The 19,555-nt window shown below is 40.4% G+C and overlaps 1 protein-coding gene across 4 annotated transcripts in view; it reads left to right on the plus strand.

The window, feature by feature from the left end:
• Positions 1 to 19,555, plus strand: part of APC (APC regulator of WNT signaling pathway) — a 191,089-nt gene that overhangs the window by 150,227 nt on the left and 21,307 nt on the right. For 3 of the 4 annotated variants that reach the window (XM_084627702.1, XM_084627701.1, XM_084627703.1), the window contains 4 exons: positions 5,839 to 5,952; positions 10,724 to 11,102; positions 12,338 to 12,433; positions 15,225 to 15,364. In XM_084627702.1, the coding sequence (XP_084483828.1) occupies positions 5,839 to 5,952; positions 10,724 to 11,102; positions 12,338 to 12,433; positions 15,225 to 15,364 (729 nt within the window). The remainder of the gene's footprint in view (positions 1 to 5,838; positions 5,953 to 10,723; positions 11,103 to 12,337; positions 12,434 to 15,224; positions 15,365 to 19,555) is intronic. The other variant, XM_084627704.1, reaches the window with a different exon arrangement.

Here is a 19,555-nt window from a genome sequence, read left to right on the forward strand (position 1 = left end):
TCTAAGTATTATTACTATTTTCATTGTCTAATTGTTTTTCAAAATTGTGTTGTGAACATTTTCTTTCTGTTCGTCCATAAATGGTAGAAATACTAAATTGTTTTTCTTACACTGTATTGACCATTTATAAAGCACTTCAAGGAAATTGTGGTTTCATTTAAAACAGCTGTTAATTAGGTCTTAGAAAATGTTTTGTTTGGAAAAAATGACCTTGAGTGAATAAAATACTTTGAAAATAATTTATTTTTAAAATAATGCTAATAATTTTATACATTCATTTTTATTTTTTGGACAATCAGTTGCAGGATAGGGTCACCTAGCTAGTGGTCAGATATTCAGAGAAACTGAGCACCATAGCTCCCTGTAATGCCAGTGGAGTGTTGGGTGCTCAGGATCTGTGAAAATCTTTGGTGCACAAATAAGAATTTAGGTAATTAACTTTAGTCACCTATATTAGAAAATTTTGGCCTAAGATCATACTGAAGAACCTCTTAATCTCTGTTTCTAATTTGAATTATCTTTTAAAACTAGTATATTTTAAAAAAAAGCAAAAACCTACAATTAAAACATTTTAAAATTACTCTTGTGCAGGCTTTTAAATGTGACTTAATCTGCAAATTAAACAATAAAATAAAAACAAATAACATGTTTCTTGTAGGATTTGCATCTATGATTCCACCACAGTTAGGTTTTTTTGTTTTTTTTTAAAGTTAAGGCCCTTCAAGTTCCTTCAAGGGGAACTACACAAAAATGAGGAGGTTAGTGAAACAGAAATTAAAAGGTACAGTACCAAAAGTAAAATCCCTGCAAGCTGCGTGGAAACTTTTTAAAGACACCATAATAGAGGCTCAATTTAAATCAGGGATCTCAAACTCAAAACACCACGAGGGCCACATGAGGACTAGTACATTGGCCTGAGGGCTGCATCACTGACGCCTTTTCATACAAAGATACAAAAGCCCCGCCTCTCTGCCCCCACCCCTGCCCCTACTCTACCCCTTCCCCAAAGTCCCCACCCCAACTCCGCCCCTTCCCTGCCCCTATTCCAGCCCCTTCCCCAAATCCACGCCCTGGCCCTGCCTCTTCTTCACCTCCTCCCCTGAGTGTGCCACGTCCCCACTCCTCCTCCTTCCCTCCTGGAAAGTCCTAAGCACCACTAAACGGCTGTTTGGTGGCAGGAAGCGCTGGGAGGTAGGCGGAGGAGCGGGGATGTGGCACGCTCGGGGGGGGAGGTGGAAGCGGGTGGGGGAGGGGGTGAGGAGAGCTATGGCGGGCCGAAGGAAATAACTCCTTGGGCTGCGTGTTTGAGACCCCTGACCTAAATGAATACCCCAATTTAAAAAACATAGTAAGAGAAACAAAAAAGAGCTACTGTGGTTAAACAACAAAGTAAAAGAAGGAGTGAGAGGCAAAAAGGCATCCTTTAAAAAGTGGAAGATAAATCCTAATGAGGAAAATAGAAAAGAGCATAAACTCTGGCAAATGAAGTGTAAAAATATAATTAGAAAGACCAAAAAAGAATTTGAAGAACAGCTAGCCAAAGACTCCAAAAGTAATAGCAAAATTTTTTTTAAATACGTCAGAAGCAGAAAGCCTGCTAAACAACCAGTGGGGCCACTGGACGATCGGGATGCTAAAGAACACTCAAAGACAATAAGGCCATTGTGGAGAAACTAAATGAATTCTTTGGATCGGTCTTCACTGTTAAGGATGTGAGGGAGATTCCCAAACCTGAGCCATTCTTTTTGGGTGACAGATCTGAGGAACTGTCCCAAATTGAGATGTCATTAGAGGAGGTTTTGGAACAAATTGATAAACTAAACAGTAATAAGTCTCCAGGACCTGATGGTATTCACCCAAGAGTTCTGAAGGAACTCAAATGTGAAATTGCAGGACTACTAACTGTCATCTGTAACCTATCATTTAAATCAGCTTCTGTACCAAATGACTGGAGGATAGCTAATGTGATGCCAATTTTTAAAAAGGGCTCCAGAGGTGACCCTGGCAACTACAGGCCAGTAAGCCTCATTTCAGTACCAGGCAAATTGGTTGAAACTATCATAAAGAACAAAATTGTCAGACACATAAATGAACATAATTTGTTGGGAAATAGTCAACATGGTTTTTGTAAAGGGAAATCATGCCTCACCAATCTACTAGAATTCTTTGAGGGAGTCAACAAGCATGCAGACAAAGGTGATCCAGTGGATATAGTGTATTTAGATTTTCAGAAAGCCTTTGACAAGGTCCCTCACCAAAGGCTCTTAAGCAAAATAAGCAGTCGTGGGATAAGAGGGAAGGTTCTCTCATAGATTGGTAACTGGCTAAAAGATAGGAAACAAAGGGTAGGAATAAATTACAAGTTTTCAGAATGGAGAGAGGTAAATAGTGGTGTCCCCCAGGGATCTGTACTGGGCCCAATCCTTATTCATAAACAATCTAGAAAAAGGGGTAAACAGTGAGGGGGCAAAATTTGCAGATGATACAAAACTACTCAAGATAGTTAAGTCCCAGGCAGACTGTGAAGAGCTACAAAAGGATCTCACAAAACTTGGTGACTGAGCAACAAAATGGCAGATGAAATTTAATGTTGATCAATGCAAAGTAATGCACATTGGAAAACAAAATCCTAACTATATATATATACAATGATGGGACCTAAATTAGCTGTTACCACTCAAGAAAGAGATCTTGGAGTCATTGTGGATAGTTCTCTGAAATCATCCACTCAATGTGCAGCGGCAGTCAAAAAAGCAAACAGAATGTTGGGAATAATCAAGAAAGGGATAGATAATAAGACAAAAAATATCATATTGCCTCTATATAAATCCATGGTAAGCCCACACCTTGAATACTGTGTGCAGATGTGGTCGACCCATCTCAAAAAAATATGTATTGGAATTGGCAAAGGTTCAGAAAAGGGCAACAGAAATGATTAGGGGTATAGAGCGGCTTCCGTATGAGGAGAGATTAATAAGACTGGGACTTTTCAGCTTGGAAAAGAGGCAACTAAGGGGGGATATGATAGAGGTCTATAAAATCATGAATGGTATAGAGAAAGTAAATAAGGAAGTGTTGTTTACTCCTTCTCATAATACAAGAATTAGGGGCCACCAAATGAAATTAATAGGTAGCAGGTTTAAAACAAACACAAGCAAGTATTTTTTCATGCAACGCACTGTCAACCTCTGGAACTCCTTGCCAGAGGGTGTTGTGAAGGCCAGTACTATAACGGGGTTCAAAAGGGAGCTAGATAGATTCGTGGAAGATACATCCATCAATGGCTATTAGCCAGGATGGGCAGTGATGGTGTCCCTAGCCTCTGTTTGCCAGAAGCTGGAATTGGGTGACAAGGCATGGATCACTTGATGATAACCTGTCTGTTCATTCCCTTTGGGGCACCTGCCATTGGCCACAGTCAGAGGACAGGATACTGGGCTTGTTGGACCTTTGGTCTGACCCAGTATGGTCATTCTTATGTACCTATAAATCTTAATTATTATAACAGCCAATTGAGTCTAGTTTAATTTTTAGATGACTAAAGGGTAGAATTAGTTAGATGGGCAGTATACTGGTGTGGTTTTGGTGTAAGGCTATGTCTACACTACAGACCTTAGATATACTACTGCAGCTGTGCCACTGTAAGGTCTCCCATGGGGCCGCTCTATGCTGATGGGAGAGAGCTCTCCCACCAGCATAATTAAACCACACCAATGAGCAGCAGTAGCTATGTTGGTGGGAGAGCATCTCCCGTTGACATAGCTCTGTCTACACTAGCGCTTTTGTTGGTGAAAGTTATGTCAGTCAGAAGTGTTTTTTTTTCACACCCCTGGGTGACAAAAGTTTTACCGACAAAAATGCTAGTGCAGACAAAGCCTAAGTCTCTATCACAGTTCCTACTGTACAAGTATGCATATCTTTGATATCTCTCTCTTCTATTAAACAGATTCTCTTTAGCCACTCTCTCTTGTTTGCTGAGAAGGAGGGGAACCACACGAGAACAGAAAGGCTAAAGAGGCCCTCTAAGAGTATAAAAAACTTGAATTTGATTTGCTATAGTTCTATTAAACGTTTAGCCTAGTGGTGGGGTTTGGGTTTAAGATTTTCAGTTCCTTATTCTAGTTTTAAATACCAGTTTTTCAAAAATAATTATTTAGTAGTAGTTTCAGTAAAAATTCAGTTGTAAAGTTAATATTCACTGTGGAATATCTGTATCTATATGAATAGCCATAATTTTAAAACGCCACTAAAAATAGCCCTATCTTAAAACTATAAAATTGTGATTATTGTCCTTTGATCTTATTAATGACATCTGATGCTGATTGGTTATGTTAACATTTTTTCTGGTGATACAGAAGCAAATTGCAATAACTATCCAAGATCTCTACCTCCTGACTTCCAGGCTAGCAGAGATCTGAGATTTCTGCAGAGGCAGAATATTCAGCCGCAGAGGAGCAAGAGTGTCTAACGTCTCTCTGCTGTGACTCTTGCGGTCAGTATAAGAGTTCCTTTGATGAATTGCAAGAAAAGCATTTCTGCCTTAGGGAGAAGGAGCACTAAAACTACTGGGGGAGGTTTCTAGAGGCCTAGAAAAGCATGTGAGAATTTAATCTTTTAACTTTTGGAAGAACTAGAAGTTTTTGGTTTTTGCTGCTGGCCTGAATGGAGACGCTGCATAATTTTGGATGCGTCATCCCCTTACTATGTCCCATTAGTAATGTGTTACCAGAGCTACAGGTGAAAGGATGGGAAGCTCCTTGGAAGTCTCCTGCCTTTGCTCTTTTGTAGATAGCTACTATGGGAAAAGCTCACGTAGTAGAGGGCTGCAGGCCCATGAACCAACTCAGCTAAAATTCTCTGCTGCTGTGGCACTCGGCTCAGTCGTGAGATAACATGTAGTCCAACTCAATAGAGCTACTCTTTGATGCCCCAAACATCATGTAACCTTCCATTAAGTGAATGAGAAGGGAGCTATCAGGGATCAGAAGCAAACAACTAGAATGAACTTTTAAAAATTATACACAGAAAGCCAAAAAAGAAAAAAATGTACATAATAAAAAGATAGGACAAGGAGGAGAAAAGAGAAGAATAAAGAACAGGAAAGAGACAAAGGGGACAAAAAAAGTAATGGTGACAACTGTGTCAAGATATAGACTAAGGGGGTACCCATTCACAATTTTTTTCTAGAGGGTCTCCAGTAAATAAAAAGGTTAAAAAACACAATTAACCTCTTTTCGCTCGACAGACCAGAACTGTATCATCCACAGATTTGGCTTGTTAGTGACACTGTCTAGCAGCTTTTCTTTTTGACCCACAGAATCTCTTTCTTTGTCAGTTTTTGAATGACTAGTTGTATTCTGAAGTGGTTGAGTTTTTCGACTGTGGGGTTGTGAGAAGCAGGGTCCGGATCTGTAATATCACTGATGCAGAATTCCTACTTGTTCTGTATAAAATGACCTAAAAGCAGAGTCTGGTTTGTTGTCCCTTGTTCTTGCTTTTATCTACTGCTGCTTGTCGTTGTTGTTGTTTGTTTCAGTTCTCCTTTCTCCTAATAAAAGTAGTTATTTTAAAACTCACTCAATAATTAGAACTAATTTTGTAGGAATATAGAACTGCTTTGAGAGAGAATTAAGGGACTAATGAGTAATAAGCCATCTTTGTGAATTTTATTTAAGTAATTTCCAAATTGTATTGCAGATATATATTACTAAAACACAGGGTGACAAATTATGGTTGCAAACATGACTAAATGGTCAAATGCTGAAACTAAAATAGTCAACAGTTGGCCCTTCAGTAAAAGACTTTTGGATGCTACCTAATTGTTCTTTAAACTTGTAGGGTTCAACTGCTCGAATGGACCATGAAACAGCCAGTGTTATGAGTACCTATTCCGTTCCTCGAAGACTGACAAGTCATCTGGGTACCAAGGTAACCGAAGATTACAAACCACAGGTCGCTAACACTACGTTTTTACTAATACAATAACTTCATTGTTTCTACCAGTTTCTATTATATTCACTGAATGATCTTTCCACATTTACTAATTTCATGGAATTAAATTTTTTTAAATAGTTTTTCTCAGGCTTTTAAAAGTATGCATTAAAAATCCTTCAATTTTAGAAGAAAATATGAATTCCCATTGGTAAAATTATTTGTAATGAATAAAATTTGATTGCAGGAAATTGCTGGAGCACCTTAAAACCTTGTATTGTTACTAGATGATCGGTGAAAATGAACCCATTCTAAAGACCAAGTTTTTGGTATTTGAAATGCTCATACAAGACTGAATTCTTGAAATAGATGTCATTATTGAGAAACTTTTTAAAATGTGACCTGAGTCATTGATGCTGCTAAATCAACATTGTGTCACTACAGTTACAGTATGTGAAAGAAAAGTCTTATTTGTCTAAAGAGGTGTTAAATTAAAGGAAACTGGGAATTTAGCATTGCAGTAAAATTTCCTAATCTCACTTCCATTTGAAATGGAAAAATAGGTTCAAGTGGACCGCATTTTGTGCCAAGAGTAGATTTCCAGCATGCATTTGTTCTTCATAGCAGGTACATGGGACACATCAATGCAAAGACTTTAAGGAGTTCTTTTTTGTGAACTGTGTGTTGGGCACAAAACCACTTTCTGTATTAAATATTCCTTAATTAAAAGTGCGAAAATTTATAACAATACTATCAATCACACAATTTGTGTACCAAAGAGGTACCAAAGATATATTGATTACACCAAACATTTAATTGTTTTTACAGAGTATGATATTAGAAATTTTAAGTACAATCTATACAAAATATATTTTTTAAAAGGTGGGATAGGAGAAGTGGAGAAGGCTTGAATCCTTCAATTTTCTTTCTAGTGTAGATAGAAATTGCTTCCATATCAGCAGGATCCTCGGCGCCAACTTCTCCTCTGCCCCATCGGTGCTCGATCCCCCCCACCGACCCCCTCTCGCCCTGCTCCAATTCCACTCCCTTCCCCCCAAGTGCCCGCCCTGCCTCTTTACTGCCTCCTCCCCCTCCCTCCCAGAAAGTCCTAAGTGCCGCCAAACAGCTGTTAGGCGGTGGGTGGGAAGCACTGGGAGGGGGGCAGAAGCGGGGACACAGTGCACTCAGGGGAGGAGGAGGGGGTGGGGGCAGGGGGAGCTTGGCTGCACCTGGAGCACCCACTAATTTTTCCCTATGGATGCTCCAGCCCTGCAGCATCCACAGAGTTGGTGCCTATGAGCAGGACTAAAAATACTAGTTTAGCAATATCTGAAGAAGACTCAATGTCTGAGCTTTGTTCAAGAGACACAATGTGTCACCAGTAGGATTTTGGGACATCAGATGTCTCAGTACTCAATACTTGAATTTTATGTGGTTGATTCTTTAAAATAAATAAATAAATAAAATCATCTAGAGATGGGAGATTTTCCCAAAATGAATCCATAGTATGTCAGGGACATGGTTTCAGAGGAGTTGTGCAGAGAACCTTACAACATTCATATGCCCATGAATACATGATCATTTGTTTTATGCAGTTATTGTAGACTATGCTGTCCACTAAGTAAACTGTGCTAATAGCAGATCCCTGTCCATGAGAGCTTACAGTCTAGAGCAGTGGTTCTCAACCTGCTGCCCAATCAGCACAGAGCTGCAGCCCATGTGACATCCTCAGGGCCATACAGGTAGTATTGGATGCGGCCCACATAACACATTGTGGGTCGCATATGTGGCCCACAATGGTAAATAGGTTGAGACCCACTGGTCTAGAGGCACTAGACCAGTGGTGGGCAACCTGCGGCCCATGGGCCACACATGGCCCATTAGGGTAATATGCTGGCAGCCTGCGAGACAGTTTGTTTACATTGACCATCCACAGGCATGGACCGTCCACAGGTTCGCTATTCCCAGCCAACGGGTGCTGCGGGAAGCGGCGCGGACCTCAGGGACGTACAGCCCGCTGCTTCCTGCAGCTCCCATTAGCCGGGAACAGTGAACCGTGGCCATGCCTGTGGACGGTCAGTGTACACAAACTGTCTTGCAGGCTACCAGCAGATTACCCTGATAGGCCATGTGCAGCCCATGGGCTGCAGGTTGCCCACTACTACACTAGACTGTACAAACTTACATAATCCTTTTCTCCTAGACCATGGTCACTAGTAGACCTAGTCTCTGAGGTAGACAGTAAGGGCTTGTGTACAAGGGAAGTTAGTGCACAGCAAGTTAGGGTGTGAATTTACAGCACATTAACTACTACACACTAATTCCCTAGGTGGACACTTACTGCATAGTAAAGTGCTGAGTAAGTTAATGTAGACTAGCTAGTGTGCTGTAAATTCACACCTTAGCTTGCTGTGTACTAACCTCTCTGTGTAGACAAGCTTTAAAGCTGCTCCCTCAGGGGTCTGCCCAGAGGCATACATTAAGTAGATAGCTTTCATTCTCTTTTGAGAATACAAGTGTGCCAGCTCCATAACATATTTGACTGTTCCCAGTCCAGGAAGTGAGGCTCTCTAAACCTCATTTCTCAGGCACGTGCCATTGTACTGTCACAAAGCTGGCTCACGGGCTCTGTCAGGTTTTGATTCTATCTTTTTTACATTTAATATTAAATAGTTTGTGGATCCATATGATCATATAACTTTACAATGTTTAATACTTCTACTTTTTCAGCAATTTCATTGATTATCCTAGTGTTCATAAAATACGTGGTTTTCTGAATACTCAGTCTAGTAAATTACCTAGATGCACTCAAACTTTTAAATCTTGTACAACACAGTGATGTTAGATTTTCTCATGTATGTCATAGGATATTTTGTTGAACTTGTGACCATTTGCAGCAATTTAGCTAGGATTAGAGAATTTTATCTAACTTAGTATTTGGCAAATCTGATTTCTTGTCTAGCTGGTACATACGGGAGGTATCACTCTGCAGAGACTCATCAACTGCTTCTTCTGTGTCCCAACTGGGTAGCCCGCTTATGAGTAGCTTCTCAAACCGTGGGTTTTTAATATTTTTATGTGACTGCCTCAAGAATCCCTCCTAAATTAATACTTAGATGTGAAATCCACGAGGGTGTTCTGAATTTGGTATCCCAGTAATATGTATATTTGTACTTTAATAGGGTCAGTTTCACAAAGCTGAAAACTATTATGAACCAGATCATCTGGGAGAGAGAATTTAATCAGAAAAATGTGAATGATAATTGGGACTCATTTAAGAACACCTTACTAGATGCCCCAAAAACCACAATTGAAGAAGAAGGCTGTGCTGGTTTGAAAACCAACCTGGTTTAGAGGGGAAGTGAAAGCAGCTGTAAACAAAAAAACCCATTTTAATTATATAACAAATAGAAGAAAGGGGAAGTTGACAGCAATGAATATAAATAAGAAGTTAGGAACTATAGAAAATTGATAAGTGAAGCCAAGGAACACAAGGAGAAATCTATGGCCAGCAGAGTTAAAGATGCTAAGAAGGAGTTTTTTAAATGTATTAGGAATACAAAGAATCCTGACAATATCAGTCCATTACTAGATGGAAATGGTAGAATTATCAATAATAATGCAGAAAAGGCAGAAGTGTTCAATAAATATTTCTGTTCTATATTTAGGGAAGAAACAGTTGATGTAGTCTCTCCATATTATGATTATTACACTCTTTCCATTCCACTAGTATCTCTGGATGTTGATAAACAGAAACTACTAAAGTTAGATATTTTTAAATCAGCAGGTTCAGATAACTTGAATCTAAGAGTTGAAAAGAGTTGGCTGGGGAGCTCACTGGACAATTAATGTTGATTTTTCAGTAAGTCTTGACACGTTGGGGAAGGTCCAGAAAACTGGGAAAAAAGCTAACGTTTGTGTTAATTTTTAAAAAGGGTAAATGGGACAACCTCAGTAATTATAGACCTATCAGCCTGAGATTGATCCTGTTTAAGTTAATGGAGCAGCTGATATGGGAGTCACTTAATAACATGGAGCAGTGGCTGCTGAGCTGTCCCAGGGGCCACCTGAGCAGCTGGCCCCGGGGTCAGCCACACTGGCACCTGCAGAAGTCACAAAGGTTGCGGAAAGTCACAGAATCTGTGACAGACACAGAGCCCTATGCATCACTGACCATTTTTAAATCAAGATGAGATATTTTTCCAAAAGATCTGTCCTAGGAGTTATTTTGAGGAAGTTCTATGGTCTGTGCTGTACAGGTCAGACTAGGTGATCATAGTGGGCTCTTCTGGCCTTGGAAACTATGGCTCTATAAGCATATTTAACTTTCACTCTAGCAAATTATTTGTCATTGGAGAGCAGCCTTTAAATGAAAGTATTATTCATGTAGATAAATTTCTCTTCGAAAGAAAAAGAATTCATAGTAGACATATCCTGGCTTGTTCAGGCTAAAACATTATTGGGTAGCACATTTTCATTAATATGCTATTGTTTTAATCCTATAGTACAATGAAAATCCAGAACTGTTCATTAGAGGACTAGATGAACAAAAATATAGATCCCATTTCATTCACATTACTATCGAGTGGATTCATTATATGTTATTCATGTTATAAACACCAAAGAACCAGTAATAATTATGCAATTATTTTTTTAAATGATACTGATTGTTGCACAATTGGGGGAGGGAGATTTTTCCCTTGCTTTTATATATCATCCATCACTTCATTTCAATTTGATGTATCTTTTTTTAGAAAATGTAACCGTATTTTTAAAATCATTTGGCCTACAGGTGGAAATGGTGTATTCTTTGTTGTCAATGCTTGGTACTCATGATAAGGATGACATGTCACGAACTTTGCTAGCTATGTCTAGCTCCCAAGACAGCTGCATAGCCATGCGTCAGTCTGGATGTCTTCCTCTCCTCATCCAGCTTTTACATGGCAACGATAAAGACTCTGTGTTATTAGGAAACTCTCGGGGCAGTAAGGAGGCCCGTGCCAGAGCCAGTGCAGCGCTGCATAACATCATTCACTCACAGCCTGATGATAAGCGAGGCAGGCGGGAAATCCGTGTACTCCATCTTTTGGAACAGATCCGAGCTTACTGTGAAACATGTTGGGAATGGCAGGAGGTACATGAACAAGGCATGGACCAAGACAAAAATCCAAGTATGTCTGTCATAATGCTTTAAAAATGGCTAACAATATATTATACAAAAACTTTAAAACCGTAAATTTCATTTTAAGCTGAATTTTTGGTATGGTGGAAATATACGTGAATTAAGGATCTTTTTTCGTATGAAATTTTTTAAAACAAAAGTCAAAGTAATATCTGAAAACCGAATGTCTCATGTGTAATATGTACTGTCTGTAAATGCTCTGTGGAAGACTGACCTTTAAATCCTAGACTTTGCATCTCATAAAACGTATAATCCTGGTAATTTTTTTTGTGTACGCTATACAAATTTGTATTCATGCTCACTGCTATTTTGTCTTTCTTTAATGTATGTTCTGAACACTGTGGTACACAAAAGTCTGTTGTTTTTTTCAACCTACCTTTTTCTCATCCTGTCTTGATTGGGTAGTTGTTGGGGAGGTTAAGGTAGGCACAAAAAGAGGAATCTTGTTCCAATCAATTCAGTATAATCCAAACAACTATTAAAAATCCAATTTGATATTTGTTTGATGTTTCTGACATACAATCACAGCCTCTTCAATGTAAAATAAAGTTTTTTCAGATCGGTTTGAAAATTTATGTAACTCTTTAACTTCCCTAATTGCATTTCTGATTTGGGGGAAAATTACAAAAACAGGCCCTGATCCTCTAATATGTTCTATATTGGTGGTTCTTCATGCCCACAGAGAGTACCACTGAAATCAGTGGGATTGGCATGGGTGCAGGATGCAATCTGATCTAACTACAGGGATCATCCTGCAGAATCAGAGCCCATGATGGCATCCTAACACAATCTGTGGCCTAGACAAAATCTGGTACAAAAATGTTGAGAACTACAAATGCTTCCTAGTGTGAGATAATGCTGATTACCCTTCAGAAGGAAGGAAGGAACAAGACAATTTTATTTTTGATATTGCATTATTAAACACAACCAGAAAACCTAACCTATCCCACTCTCTACACTCCAAAGCCATTATCAAGATAATTAGGAAATTAAATTAATCAGCATTAAAATTTGTCTCTTGTACGTCTGAGAGTATGGAAATGGTTTTTGTTAGAATGCTCAGTGACTTTTGTCTTCTCTTGCATTTTCTCAGAGATCCAGATCCTGAAAAAGTGATCTAAATATTTACCTTAAACTTTGAATCTCTTGGTAAGGCTTATTATTTTGACAATGCCCTTGTAAAAGACCAAGTCAGTATTAATTGTTGCCTTTTTTGGGGGACAGGGCCAGCTCCAGTTGAACATCAGATCTGTCCTGCAGTGTGTGTTCTGATGAAACTTTCATTTGATGAAGAACACAGGCACGCGATGAATGAGCTTGGTAAGATGAAATATTTTTCTCTATACAGCTATTGAGAAGTTTGATAGAAGTTTTAACTTTCCTTTGTTGTACACTTAATAGAAATCCAGTAGGTTTCTCTGTCACCAGTTCAGATCCGATCAGTCATTGCTCAATACTTCTGCAAATCTGGCCCCTGATGCCTTAATTTTAGGCACCCAGAAAATGAGTACAGTTAGTGCTCACCTTTACAAATTTGATTTCAATGACTTACCCAGCATAACATGGGAACTCTGTGACTGAGGCAGGGATAGAATTCAGTTTTCCAGGGTGGCATTCAACTGCTTTAACCATGAGACCATCTTTTCTCTTCCTGCAGTCCTCTGCCTCATTCACTATTCACCTTCCAGCTTCTGCAACACATGAGGCAAGGCCCTGCAGGTAATAGCCTCCTTCACTAGACAACCCTGATTCATTTCTAGAGCATGGTTTATCTTGTGCACAGAATGAGCCAGGGATCCAGTGGGAAAATGGTTGTAAAGATCATATGATAATACACGTGAACAAGGGGGCTGAATTAGGGTTGCAGAAGTTAGGAATTCTGGCATTTGCTGACTTTCGAATGCTTGACTTTGCAAGTTTAACATTCTTTTAATGTCGTTTTATGTGTAATTTCCTACATTTAAAAAAAAAACTTATTGAAACAAGAAGACCCATCATATTGAACATATTGACACCCACTCCCCCACCCCCAATTGATCACCAGCAGGACTGGAACCTCTAGATCCACAGCACAGACCTCTGCCACTTGAACTGAAGGAGTAACTGGTAACAGTAGTACACTATTATCCTCTCTGTGAACTAGCCACTAGAGGGGGATTAGATGCACACTTTTCTAATGAGTTTTGCAGCTGTTTTGCTGACAGCAGAGGAATGGTAAATCCTGGGTGTAATTTCTTGGTTTTGGAGGAGAGTGTTCTCAAATGGTAATAGAGCTTTTTGCACCACCACCACCACCCCATGCTCCTTTCCACCTCACTGGCTCCTGTCTCTGTCCCACTCTGCTCCTCTTCCTCCTCTTCTCATTTGTTCTTACCCTTGCCCCTAACTGTGTAAAACTTCAGAGCCGATAAGTCCACTCAGTCCTACTTCTTGTTCAGCCAATTACTACAGCAAGTAAGTTTGTTTACTTTTACGGGAGCTAATGCTGCCCTCTTCTTATTTACAATGTCACCAGAAAGTGAGAACAGGCATTTGTATGGCACTTCTGTAGCGGCACTTCTGTACGTGCCAGATATACTAAACATTTGTATGTCCCCTCATGCTTCGGCCACTATTCCAGAGGACATGCTCTCATGCTGATGACGCTCGTTAAAACATAATGCGCTAATTAAATTTGTGACTGAACTCCTTGAGGGAGAATTGTATGTCCCCTACTCTGTTTTACCCACATTCTGCCATATATTTCATGTTATAGCAGTCTCAGATGATGACTCAGCACATGTTGTTCATTTTAAGAACGCTTTCACTACAGATTTGGCAAAACACAAAGAAGGTACCAATGTGAGATCTCTAAAGATAGCAACAGGATTTGACCCAAGGTTTAAGAATATGAAGTGCCTTCCAAAATCTGAGAGGGAGGAGGTGTGGAGAATGCTTTCAGAAGCCTTTCAGAAATCTTAAAAGAGCAACACTCCGATGCGGAAACTACAGGACCCGAACCACCAAAAAAGAAAATCAACCTTCTGTTGGTGGCATCTGACTCCAATAATGAAAATGAACATGCGTTGGTCCATGCTGCTTTGGATTGTTATTGAGCAGAACCTGGCACCAGCATGGACGCCTGTTTCCTGGAATGGTGGTTGAAGCATCAAGGGACATATGAATCTTCAGCTTATCTGGCACGTAAATATCTTGTGATGCTGGCTACAACAGTGCCATGGGAATGCCTGTTCTCACTTTCAGGTGACATTGTAAACAAGAAGCAGGCAGCATTATCTCCTGCAAATGTAAACAAACTTGTTTGTCTGAGCAATTGGCTGAACAAGAAGTAGGACTGAGTGGACTTGCAGGTCCTAAAATTTTACATTGTTTTATTTTTGAATGCTGGTTGGTTTTTTGTTTGTTTTTTTACATAATTCTACATTTGTAAGTTCAACTTTCATGAAAAGGAGATTGCACTACAGTATTTGTATTAGGTGAATTGAAAAATACTATTTTGGTTTTTTTACAGTGCAAATACTTGTAATCAAAGATAAATATAAAGTGAGCACTTTACATTTTGTATTCTGTGTTGTAATTGAAATCAATATATTTGAAAATGTAGAAAACATCCAGAAATATTTAAATAACTGGTATGGTATTATTAACAGTGTGATTAATTGCGCAATTAATTGCTATTAATTTTTTTATAGCTTGACAGCCCTAATTGTACAAAATTTTAATATAGGCAAAATGGTATATTTTCCCCTATCCTCCTTCTCAGAAATGGCTGAACCATTTGATATGAAACTTTCTAAAAAAATTTAATCTGAGGCCGACACTTGGTTTGGTAAATTTCAGCCTGAATGGTTAACCATTTAGTAAAGTTATGATAAACTGAAAACAGTGTCTTGTAATGGAAAGTGTTTTGCAACCTCAGCAGTAGGTGAGACCTCCAGCGCTGCCTAAAATATGTTCTTAATCGAGACTGTGTCTCAGAAATTGACATTAGTGTGCATGTGGTGGTATTGTTTTTTAATTATCCTGCTGCTGCTATTGTCTCTCCATTTTGGAGAAGGAAAACTAAAATACTGTACTCCTAACATTGGCTTCAATTATATCATTTATGTAGGGGGGTTGCAGGCTATTGCAGAACTGTTGCAAGTGGATTGTGAAATGTATGGGCTTACAAATGACCACTACAGTGTTACATTAAGACGGTATGCTGGAATGGCTCTAACAAATTTGACTTTTGGAGATGTGGCAAACAAGGTAGGTTTTTAAATTAATTTGCATCTAATTTTAATTTTATAATAGTTTTATTAGAGAGCTGAGTTTAAATTTTAGTTCTTAGAAGAGTGAGAGGGAGAATCTCTCGGGGTAGCATACTGAAGCTGGGCAGAGAGCAGAATTTTCCAAACAACTCTGCCATTGTACTTTACTTCTAACATACAACAAGGACTATAAATTACATTATAAGCATAATAGCTCCTCTCTTATTAAATCAGGTTAAGTTCAGTTTGTCACTCAAGCAGAGATTAATCCTCTTTGTTTTATTTTTGTATGAAGAACACAGTTTATCTTCCCCAAGTTTACAACACATAATCTACTGAGAAAGACTGAATTTTCTGTGGATTTTTTATTAAAGCTGTAACTGTTTGAGTTAAAATTAAGAAATGGTAACTTTATAAAATTTTCAGTCTGATCACTTTTTGCAACCCTTTTGCTAACAAATGGCTGATTTCTTATACTTCACACTTTTCATATAGTAAAAATGCATTGTAACTATTTTTTGGGATACATTTAGGAAATTAGGCTGTAATTAAGCAAAGTTATTAGCAAGTATTTTCTGTTTCCCAGTATATTCATAATTTCCCCTTACTCAAAATATCCACCATTTTGTCTAATTTGCAATGGGATAGAGGCAGCTGAATCTGGTTGAAGCTACACAACTGTGATACTTCAAGGAGTGCCCAGGACTGTGAGTTGCCTTACTAGCCCTGTCTCCAGTGAGAGAGAGACTTGGTGGTGCTTAACTGGGAATCAGTTCCCTGACACCTCCAGTCTGTTAGCAACCCAAACAATCTCCTCTGTGCAATGCTAGCCCTTACTTTGCTTTGTAGGTTAACAATAGGTGCATCCCAGCCCCTTTTGAAGTGTTCCCCTGTGACATCCAGCCCTTGTAACTGACTACTCACAGAAATACCAGGTTTTCTATTCCCAAGGGGATAGTGTACACACCAACCTGTATCATTCAAGTGAGGATCAGCGTCTATATAACATCACAGCATTGAGATATATTTATAGTGAAACAATCACAAATTTCAGGGGGTAGCCGTGTTAGTTTGTATCCATACAAACAGCAAGGCGTTCGGTGGCATCTTAAAGACTAATGGATTTATTTGGGCATAAGCTTTCATGGGTAAAAAACCACTTCTTCAGATGCATGGAGTGAAAATTACAGATGCAGGCATTATATAATGATACATGAAGAGAAGGGACTTACCTCACAAATTGAGAACCAGTGTTGACAGGGCCAATTTGGTCAGGGTGGATGTAGTCCACTCCCAATAATAGATGAGGTGTCAATTCCAGGAGAGGCAAAGCTGCTTTTGTAATGAGCCAGCCACTCCCAGTCCCTATTCAAGCATAGCTACTTTTAAATCTGTTATAGAATGTCCAGGAAAGATTGAAGTGTTCTTCTACTGGCTTTTGTATGTTAAATCACAAATTTGTTATCAAGGGTTAAGATTTAAGAGATAGTGGGTAAGGATAATGGAAACAGAAAGGTTTCATATAAAAACAAAATCAGTACATGCTTTCTAGAGACTAGACTTAACTTTAACAGACTAACTGTCTAAAAGCAGTTTATTCTCCCCTAAATGTCCTTGACAGTACTCCTAACTGGGGCAGTTTCGGATCCCATTTTCATGAATGTAATCACACTGCCCTATTACTTTCAGATACAGAATAAAGAGATGTCCTTTTACCTTCTCCTTGTATCCCCCCAAATCTATTTTTGGTCCCCGGAGACAGGATGACCCCTCAAGGTTTTTCCCTGGTGTGCTGACTTCTTGTTGACTTCACATCCTCATGTTGACTTCCCTATGCCCTGGTCTACACTAGGACTTTAGGTCGAATTTAGCAGCATTAAATCGATGTAAACCTGCACCCGTCCACACGATGAAGCCCTTTATTTCGACTTAAAGGGCTCTTAAAATCGATTTCCTTACTCCACCCCGACAAGTGGATTAGCGCTTAAATCGGCCTTGCCGGCTCGAATTTGGGGTACTGTGGACACAATTTGATGGTATTGGCCTCCGGGAGCTATCCCAGAGTGTTCCATTGTGACCGCTCTGGACAGCACTCTCAAGTCAGATGCACTGGCCAGGTAGACAGGAAAAGAACCGCGAACTTTTGAATCTCATTTCCTGTTTGGCCAGCGTGGCAAGCTGCAGGTGACCATGCAGAGCTCATCAGCAGAGGTGACCATGATGGAGTCCCAGAATTGCAAAAGAGCTCCAGCATGGACCGAACGGGAGGTACGGGATCTGATCGCTGTTTGGGGAGAGGAATCCGTGCTATCAGAACTCCGTTCCAGTTTTCGAAATGCCAAAACCTTTGTCAAAATCTCCCAGGGCATGAAGGACAGAGGCCATAACAGGGACCCGAAGCAGTGCCGTGTGAAACTGAAGGAGCTGAGGCAAGCCTACCAGAAAACCAGAGAGGCGAACGGCCGCTCCGGGTCAGAGCCCCAAACATGCCGCTTCTATGATGAGCTGCATGCCATTTTAGGGGGTTCAGCCACCACTATCCCAGCCGTGTTGTTTGACTCCTTCCATGGAGATGGAGGCAATACGGAAGCAGGTTTTGGGAATGAAGAAGATGATGATGAGATTGTAGATAGCTCACAGCAAGCAAGCGGAGAAACCGGTTTTCCCGACAGCCAGGAACTGTTTCTCACCCTGGACCTGGAGCCAGTACCCCCCGAACCCACCCAAGGCTGCCTCTGGGACCCAGCAGGCGGAGAAGGGACCTCTGGTGAGTGTACCTTTTAAAATACTATACATGGTTTAAAAGCAAGCACGTGAAAGGATTACTTGCCCTGACATTCGCGGCTCTCCTGGATGTACTCCCAAAGCCTTTGCAAAAGGTTTCTGGGGAGGGCAGCCTTATTGCATCCTTCATGGTAGGACACTTTACCACTCCAGGCCAGTAACACGTACTCGGGAATCATTGTAGAACAAAGCATTGCAGTGTATGTTTGCTGGCATTCAAACAACATCCGTTTTTTATCTCTCTGTGTTATCCTCAGGAGAGTGAGATATAATTCATGGTCACCTGGTTGAAATAGAGTGCTTTTCTTCAGGGGTCACTCAGAGGAGCCCATTCCTGCTGGGCTGTTTGCCTGTGGCTAAACAGAAATGTTCCCCGCTGTTAGCCACGGGGAGGGGGTAGCCACGCAGTGGGGGGAGGCAAAATGCGACCTTGTAATGAAAGCACATGTGCTATGTATGTAATGTTAACAGCAAGGTTTACCCTGAAAGAGTGTAGCCACTGTTTTATAAAATGTCTTTTTAAATACCGCTGTCCCTTTTTTTTCTCCACCAGCTGCATGTGTTTCAATGATCACAGGATCATTCTCCTTCCCAGAGGCTAGTGAAGCTTAGAAAGAAAAAAAAAACGCACTCGCAATGAAATGTTCTCCGACCTCATGCTGTCCTCCCACACTGACAGAGCACAGACGAATGCGTGGAGGCAAATAATGTCAGAGTGCAGGAAAGCACAAAATGACCGGGAAGAGAGTAAGTGGTGGGCTGAAGAGAGTAAGTGGCGGGCTGAAGAAAGGGCTGAAGCTCAAATGTGGCAGCAGCGTGATGAGAGGAGGTAGGATTCAATGTTGAGGCTGCTGGAGGACCAAACCAGTGTATGGTTGAGCTGCAGCAAAGGCAGCTGGAGCACAGCCTGCCACTGCAGCCCCTCTGTAACCAACCGCCCTCCTCCCCAAGTTCCATAGCCTCCACACCCAGACGCCCAAGAACGCGGTGGGGGGGCCTCCGGCCAACCAGCCACTCCACCACAGAGGATTGCCCAAAAAAAAGAAGGCTGTCATTCAATAAATTTTAAAGTTGTAAACTTTTAAAGTGCTGTGCTTAAAGTGCTGTGTGGCATTTTCCTTCCCTCCTCCACCACCCCTCCTGGGCTACCTTGGTAGTCATCCCCCTATTTGTGTGATGAATGAATAAAGAATGCATGAATGTGAAGCAACAATGACTTTATTGCCTCTGCAAGCGGTGATTGAAGGGAGGAGGGGCGGGTGGTTAGCTTACAGAGAAGTAGAGTGAACCAAGGGGCAGGGGGTTTCATCAAGGAGAAACAAACAGAACTTTCACACCGTAGCCTGGCCAGTCATGAAACTGGTTTTCAAAGCTTCTCTGATGCGTACCGCGCCCTCCTGTGCTC

This window comes from Lepidochelys olivacea (genome assembly GCF_965140295.1).
Source record: "Lepidochelys olivacea isolate rLepOli2 genome assembly, chromosome: 5".
Classification (NCBI taxonomy): Eukaryota; Metazoa; Chordata; order Testudines; family Cheloniidae; genus Lepidochelys; species Lepidochelys olivacea.